Raw genomic sequence first — 8,640 nt, 5'->3', positions numbered from 1 at the left:
GCTGTAAAACAGCAATTATGCTGAGTCAGGCTTGATTTTTAGTAATCTTTTCCTGATAAATAAATAAATCAAATCAAATCAAGGCTGAGTTCACCTGAAACTCATCAGACTGAAGAAGTCTCTTGGAGGAGAGATGAAACGTTTCACTAAAGAAGAACCCATCCAGAGGACCTACTTATATTTTTTCTTTTTGGTTTACAAATAGGTCATGTCTAAGCTGGGTCCTCTGAAGGCCAAGTTTGTCGGCCGCCTACGTCACTGTGCCACGATGGAGGCTGTCCAAATTTGAAGACTCCTCCAATGCCGACAAATGCATCCTCCTTATTTAAATATAGTTTGTAAATGCTGATACACATTTTGGCACGTTATTCTGAGCACAAACTTAAAAGAAACCCCTCGGGGCTGAAGTGTATTTATTTCTACACTAACCTACAGTGCATCTATAGTGTGACTTTGTTCTTCCTGCTAGCTAAACTTCCCTCTTTTGCTTCTTTTTCTTCTCTTTGAAGTTCCAAAGAGGTTGCTTCAGGAGCCAGGCCTCGGATCGCCGGCGTACCACCCGCCTCCCTGCACCCATGACCCCAACGTAGTGGGAGACGACGCCCCTGAGGGAACTTCACTCCCGAGGCCGGACAGTGTTACAGGTGAGCAAAACTCAGTTAAACCATGTCCCAGTCTCCCTGGGTTCAGGAGGTTCTGAAGTTCAGGGCTCAAATTAAAAGGCAACAAGTTTCCACGTTCGTCTACGTATCAGAAATTATACAATCTCCTGTCTCTAAAACTCAACTTATTTCTTTCAAACTCTTCACTTATTCGTAACTAGTCTAACTCAAACAGTAACTCCAAGGAAGTGATGAGAACAAGAATGACAAAAAAAGACTCGGTCAAGGAAGAAAACTTAAACAACGCTTTTATTCATGACGGACTTTGGCCTTCGTCCAGCTCACTAATTGCTCTGCTCAGCTACCGGCGCAGCTCTGATGAGGATAATGCTTGAGTGAATAAAGAGTTAAGAGAAAGGGAGCAAACAGGGCTGACGGTCTCTAACGCATGAATGGCTTCACTCCTTCGAGTGACGTCAAMCACTCTTCCTGCAGTTTGTCTAAAAAAAGACCTGTTTCTGTTCATCGTGTGACTGAGAACAGATTCCACCTCTAAACAAGAGACACTGATTAATCCTTTTGGCAAATATTTAAAATATCTTTATGTTTTCACTTCATTTCTRTCTTTGATCACTTTGTACTGCAACAGATTTTCATTTGACCATAACCTCATAACAAGCAAAGATMCCAGGAAGTCACTGTTCCCTGCAAATGTTGCCATGCAAACACCTTAAAGTGTCCCTAACATCAACTTTTTTTGTAATAAATACAAATGCATTTTTGGAAAGATAACACTGATRCGATGTTGCAAAAATAATTTCATGCCGTTGAGAYGAACAGTTGTTGAGATATTCACGTGTGACGTAACAGGAAGTGATGTCAAAGGGGAATGACAGCATGCAAACAGAGCGTTGCTACAACGACTAACAACACARACTGTAGARAAGAATCTGATGTTTCTTTTGAGTCAGAGTTCAACTGATGTTTTAATAAACAAAGAGAGTTTTTTCTTAGACTTCCCCTTTGATGTCACTTCCTGTTTCACGTTGGTTAAGTTCAAAAGAAAGTATGCTAGTTATGTGACGAAACGGGTAAAATCATGTGCATTATGACTAGTTTCTTAAATATAAAGATGTTTTCTTTGACTTTTAAATCAAAAACAGTCATTGTGGGTTTCATATCTTGGGTTGTCTTATTTTCCAGTTGGACATTTCTCATTTCAGTGAATTAGCTAAAAATAATTAAGTAAACAAGGTCTTAGTGGAAAAAATAGGAATTTTTGTCTTTGATGTACACAACTAAAACCAGCTCTGTAAAACATGACATAAACCCAGAAGAGCAAACAATTGTTGCCTTTTATAAACAAAATCCCCTGAGAGTTTGGAAAAAAAAAAACTTTTGAAAAGTTGCCAAAGAGCAAACTTTTTCCATGTGGCTCCGCTTCTTTCACTTTTGAGTCAGACWGAAGTGGAGAGAAGCGGATGTTGAGTGATCTCTTGTGTCCCACATTTTATGCGTACATGTGTATAAATAATACCATTTCCTGAGAGACGTTACTACATGAGTCAGTTTTCTGAAAAATGTTCTTACAATGCACTCTTTTTTTACTGTAAATTATCCAAGGAGGAGTGATGAATTCCTCCTGCTGGAAGTTAGGATGCCTCTGGGTGCTGCTTTTGTTTTAAATCTGCTTCTTTCTGTTTTAGTTCGGACCCCCAACAAGGAGAAGCCGTCCGAAAACCGCATAGAGAGTGCTTTCGAGCCGGAAGGCATGAATCCCATTATCAACGCCACTTCAAGGGCCAACATGGCCCTCATCACCAATGCACTGGCAGCTTACACTTACATATCAGGTATGTTTGTACATTAATGAAGTTCCAGCTGTAGGGGCTTGTCACTCGAAAGCCTCGATAAAAGACGCCGACGTTTCCTCTGATGATGAGCGCTAGTGTCGTGGTAGCAACATGCTATGTGTTTACATCCATCGCCGCCATGTTTGTAATAACTTATCGCGAGAACAAATGTGTTCACGCGTGACTTTAATAGCATTTCTTACTTAATGGAAACACCGCAGTTGCGAAACTGTGTTTTTTCGACATTAACAGAATATCGACAAAGTTTTGCGCACATTTGCAATGGAAACGCAGCTATATTTAGCTTTGTGCAACATGTTGTCGTGGTGACATGTTAAAATACTTATGGCAGACAGCRTCTCGAAGCAGAATAAATGCATAGGTTTGCCTTGAAATTATGTGAGCAGTCCACCTTGTAAAAATAAGTACAAAAACTGTTTTTAGTGGCAGGCCAGAAACAAGTCATCTGCAGGCCAGATGTGACCCGCGGGCCACCAGTTGCCCGTCCTTGGTCTACAGGATGGATTTGTTGCTTCAAAAYTGTTTTGAAATGCATGATGAAGATAACAGCAGTCTTTTTTTGTGGGGGCTTTTATTTAGCCATAAAAGAACAATCCTTTATGTTTAGAAGAGAAACATGCTGAGTTTGAAGCAACACAAAAAGACAGTSTTCCCTCTGAGCTGCTGCCAGCGATCAGTGAAATATGACTGCCTGAACAGGTTTGAAGAAGATAAAAGAAAGCAAACAGATCCAGTTAATCTTTGACGTGTTCTCTGTAAGAAATCAATTAAATGAGACATTTCCTCTCCTGACTTCCACCCTCTCTCCCCTCCGACAGACCACCCAGAGCGGGCTGCGCTTTTCTTCGTCTGCGGCRTGTGCCTGGGCCTCTTCCTCACCCTCTTCGCCCTGGTGGTGCAGATCTCCTGCCGCGCCGACTGCCCGCCCCGCCCGCGTCCCCCCRCCAAGAAGCGCGCGCGCCCCGCCGACTCGTCCTCCGACTCCAGCGACTCGGACTCGGACTGGGACGCCGCCTCGGACCTGTCGGCGCGGCGGCACCGGCGCTTCGAGCGCACGCTGAACATGAACGTGTTCACGTCGGCTGAGGAGCTGGAGCGGGCGCAGCGGCTGGAGGAGCGGGAGCGGATCATACGGGAGATCTGGATGAACGGGCAGCCGGACATCCCGGGGACGCGGAGCCTCAATCGCTATTACTGACAGCTGCTTAGGATGTTTACTTGATTTTAATAAACTCTTGAACCAGAGGGGGGGGGACACAAGAAGCTACAGGACCAAACGCGACAGTGGACTCGAAGGTTTTCAGGCTTCCTCTGGCGACCATAAGCTGCAACCCCCTTCAGTCGAACAATAAGCTCCAGCTCTGCACGGCAAAGCTGGCTCTAACTGCYGGAAGTGAGAGGTGAAAGGCTGCACTGGCTTGCCGTTGACCTCAGCAGGCCTTTTTTGAAGTGGGGATTTATGGGTTGGCTGCTTTAGACACACACAGGCCTGCAGAGGCTTACAAGCAGGCCGAAAGAGGAACGCAGGGCAGCTGGAAGAATCTGCCACACTTGGAGCTTTGTGCTCAGTACTCCAGTGTCCTGATGCATCTCAGTGATCCAGGTAGAAAAAAATCAAAAAGAAAAAATAAGTAGTTCCTCTGGATGGGTTCTTTAGTGAAACGTTTCGACTCTCCTCCAAGAGACTTCTTCAGTCTGATGAGTTTCAGGTGAACTCAGCCTTATGAGCACTGCCTCCACATGGACAAACAGGTTAGTCATATGCAAAAGTGGGCCATCGCCTAACAATAGGCTTAATTAGCTCTGTTGTTCACAGAGGGTGTGCCCCATCACTTGACTTATTGGTTAGGATGCTGTGGTTCTTATGTGTATGTAGTGAATGCAGGCGAGGCTCAAAGTCCCCTTGTTTTTTCCCTTTTTGTGTTGTTTATCGTTGGGGTGTTCTGACGATCTGTGCTACCTCGTCCGATTTTTCTACCATAGTGCGCATTGATAGCTAGGTGTACTGTTGGCGCTACCAATCCAAATCTGCTGCTGTCATGTTTACAAAAATATCATTATCGGATAAAATTCTTTGAGTGACGGTGTTACTGAAGTGTAAATTATACGTCCACAAGCCTTCGATCATAAACTTATAAGTGACGGTAAACAATGAGACTAATTTCTTGTTTACAATATGGTAACACTATTTCAAACAGCAAACGAGCCGTTTATATTAATATTTTGAGTAACATAGCAGCTTAATTAAATAAAACTTAACGTAACCAAAAGAAACATCTGCGGAGTAAGCAACATATGACGTAACATCGGTCTGCGCATGCGCATTTGCCACGAAGTAGGACGGAGTGATAGGTAGCAYGTATCGTCCTGATTCACACCTTTTGCTCGTTGACTCCGCCCCCTGTGAGCAAAAGGTGTGAATCAGGRCCCCAACGATAACCAACACAAAGAGGGAAAAACAAAAATAAGGGGACTTTGAGCCCCGCCTGCATTCACTACATACACATGACACGACACTTAAGAACCACAGCATCCAAACCAATAAGACAGGTGATGGGGCACATGACCCTCTGAACAATAGAACTAATCAAGCCTATTGTTAGGCGATGGCCCTCTTTTGCATGTGACTAACCTGTTTGTCCATGTGGAGGCGGAGCTTATAAGGCTGAGTTCACCTGAAACTCATCAGACCGAAGAAGTCTCTTGGAGGAGAGACGAAACGTTTCACTAAAAAAGAACCATCCAGAGGACCTATTTTTTTTATCAGTACTCCAGTATTTTCAGTGTGTACTTTGGGCATTTTGAATGAAACGTGCTTGACAATCTAGGACAATCTAGGACAATGTAGGACAATCTTGTAACAGGCGATAACCGTGCTGCCTTTTGAGCTTTACAAAACCAAATTCCTTTTCTGTGAGTGTGTGTGCGTATGTACGACTGTGTGCGTGTGAACGACTGTGTGCGTGTGTACGACTGTGTGCGCATGTACGACTGTGTGCGTGTGTATGACTGTGTGCGTGTGTGTCTACAGGGGATTCATCTCAACCCTTATGAAATATATTTTATAATATTTAATAGTTTATTGACGCTCTGTACGTTTTGTTTGCGAGATGTTTTTTTATATTCTTGGCGAAGGTCATGTGGCGCCTCGGGGATGCAATCCTAGTGTTTTTGTGTCTTCCTGAAAGAAAAAAAGAAGAGCATCAGCTCAAATTAGAGAAATATTTTTTAGCATTTAAGGAAATATTTTAAAATATATGTTGCAAACAACCTCAAAGAGGTTTTTTTTTAAGCGATGCAAACTTATTTTTGATACAGTAATTCACAGTACAGTGCCTTTTCTAGCTATTAGATCACAGATTACAGATGGTGTGTTCAACTTATTCATTGGAAATCCTAAAATTGATGAGATATCATCAAATTCATGTATTTTTTTAGTTTTTGTTTTATTATTATTTTTCACGATATTTAAGCTGTGTTAAGGTGGCGTTTGAATAAATCGGAAGAAATTTTAGCACTTGCTACCTGCCAGTGGTGGGCACAGTTCTGCTAAACCCATAACGGCGGAGCTAGCTTAGCATTTAGCAGTTTAGCTTTTTTACTCATTTTGGAAACCGTTAGCAGACAGATTAGCTTCTGCTAAATTTGGTTCCACTAGTTTAAAGTCCGCTAAAAATTTGCATGTGCAAAACTTTTGTTTCTATGCCATTTATTCAGCATTAAATAAAAACGATCCCATCTTACAAGCACGTGCATATAGCATCTTTAGCAGCTAAACTTCAAATTAAGAGTGTAAAAAAGTAATAATAACAGTTATGTTGAAATAAGTACAAATATTTACCAAGTAAAAATATGATAATGCATTTTCTACTTGTTTGACAAAACCTAAACAGAATATCTAAAAATACAAACTCAAGTTAAAGAAATGATTTAATACTGATTTAATACCTCTAATTCTAATTGGCTGATTTGCCACCAATGATCCCGCCCACTTTCAAATTAAACCAATAGAAAATGTCAACTGAAAGCATTTGAAGAAGTGACACAGGCTGAGTAATTTAGCTTAGCGGTAGCTTCCACAATTAAAAAATAAAAAAAGAAATAAATCAGTTTAGCGGTTTAGTGTTAGCAGAGCTAATCTTGTTTAGCAAATTAGTGATTAGTGAACCTAATGTTTTGGTTAAAGCCCCTGTCGCTGTAATATTTTAGACAACTTATACCAACTTGTGAAAAAATTAAAAACCTCTACATTGAAGAGGGAATTAAGGAAATCAACTGGAAGCCTTTTTTTAGTTGTGTATATAGTGTAAGTTGGCATAAGTTTCCTAAAAATCTAAAATGGTATAGTGACAGGGCCTTTAGCTGTGCCCACCCCTGCTACGTGCTTTAGTGAAAATGTAAAGAAAACACCACAGCTTAATTTTACAGTGCTAAACAGATACTCGTGGTCATCGCTGACATTTGAAGAAGGAAACCAGTACAGCAGAATAAATGTGCACAACAAACATAAAGGACTCAAATCACAGTGCCAGTTCCATAACATAAGCTATTGTCAGTTTCATTAAAGCTTTTTATTTTCTGAACAGAGTATACTGAGTTTGTAGTCAGTAAGGTTACCAGTAGATTTGGAAGGACTCCAGATGTGCTAATGACTGGTAATGTAAGATTAAAGCATGACTCCTGTGCTTGGAATAAACTGTATTCAAATCAGACTGCCGTCCCTTCTTTTTCTATTTCATATCTGCTTAATTCATCCACAGCGCTGAAGCACCGAGAAAGACACACATTTTTGTTGAATAAATTATAGATTTTTGCTGTGTAGATATGAGAAATACAGAAACTTTTCACCAGTTTCACAAACCACTGAATGGGATTTGCTGGACTCGCTCGCCCCCTGGTGGCCAACTTAGAGTGCTACAGGTTTTGAGAATTCAACAACTTTCAATTTAATATAGTAAAAAAAATATTTATTTTTTACTAATACATTCTGCTTTCAAAAAATAACTACATAACTGGATGTAGTTCTCATTTTGGAGCTATAAAATTTATTTAATTTTGTTGTTTTGTTGTACATGGGTGATTGTGTTTCTTGGTTTCCATGGAAAACATAAACAACACGGTGGAACGGTCCTGTCGCGATTTAAAGCACAAATCCTCTTAATAAATAAGCAAACCTAGATCGTCAGTGTTTTACAGACAAGTAAAKATTTAGCGGAAAGCCAGAGAAAATGTCTTCCAAGTGGAACCAGTCCGGGCTGCCGTTTCTACCTGGAAACACTTTTACAGATGTGACGGTAAGAAAACGCAGCTGGTTTGTTTCAGCAAATKTTTTAAAAGTTTAACTCGGTCTTTTTTTCCAAACTGCGATTTCTGCCTTTAAAACCTTTCCAGACGCATTTTCTGTGACAAAACACCCAGAAAGAAAACAAAACGAGACTTTTCTGTGAAGCTGCAGTGAAAGCTGACTGCTGAATGCTAAATAGAAATTAATTTTAAAAATTAAAACATTCAAAAGATATGTTAAAATTAGAAACACAAAACAAAAGCTTTTCTTTTATAAKAAAACAATGGGTGTGCGGCTCATTTTATGACGTCATCACCCTGAGACAAGCGCTCAAATGCAATTAAAAGTTTCCCTACAAATTTCTTTTTTGATTGATTGATTTTAGTTAGCAATATTTTGCATGTACAAACTTTTTGGATAACACAGCAAAGTTAGAAACACTTATTTCCATTGTGGTCCAAGAAGAATAAGGACACAGCGATAAGAGAGAAAAAGTAACACATAAAATTTTTGACAGTAAACTTCAGTTCAGTTAGTTTTCTCATTGCTTTAAAAACAACAAATTCAGCAAACAACAAAAATACTAATCCTAAATTAACTGAAAGGTAGCAGAAGAAGAAAAAAAGCTTATTATATCCGCCCCTTTTTCTCAAATGAATAAATTCAATCAAAAATAATCTTTAGTTCACAAAACAATAAAAAAATAACAGGTTTAACTCCTTGAACAACAATTCATACATTTACATATTTCTCCAGCAAATTAATCTTTCATTCTCTTAAACACACATATTGATCTGGCATTTTAATGCCATCTTCTAGATTATTCCATAATCTTATACCCTGGATTGAAGTACTCCGTTGCTTTAAACTGGTTCTAAAT

The 8,640-nt window shown here is 40.1% G+C and overlaps 1 protein-coding gene across 4 annotated transcripts in view; it reads left to right on the top strand.

The window, feature by feature from the left end:
* The window catches only part of eva1aa (eva-1 homolog A, regulator of programmed cell death a), a 330,537-nt gene extending 326,418 nt beyond the window's left edge, over window positions 1–4,119 (top strand). For all 4 annotated transcript variants that reach the window (XM_014009981.1, XM_014009982.1, XM_014009985.1 and 1 more), the window contains 3 exons: window positions 510–644; window positions 2,309–2,455; window positions 3,295–4,119. In XM_014009981.1, coding sequence (XP_013865435.1) covers window positions 510–644; window positions 2,309–2,455; window positions 3,295–3,674 — 662 coding nt within the window. In that variant the 3' untranslated portion in view covers window positions 3,675–4,119. The remainder of the gene's footprint in view (window positions 1–509; window positions 645–2,308; window positions 2,456–3,294) is intronic.
* Window positions 4,120–8,640: the final 4,521 nt, after the last annotated feature.

Source organism: Austrofundulus limnaeus, unplaced genomic scaffold (assembly GCF_001266775.1).
Source record: "Austrofundulus limnaeus strain Quisiro unplaced genomic scaffold, Austrofundulus_limnaeus-1.0 Scaffold64, whole genome shotgun sequence".
Lineage (NCBI taxonomy): Eukaryota > Metazoa > Chordata > Actinopteri > Cyprinodontiformes > Rivulidae > Austrofundulus > Austrofundulus limnaeus.
Note: the sequence above shows the minus strand (reverse complement) of the source record. Positions and strands in the feature narration are given on the sequence as shown.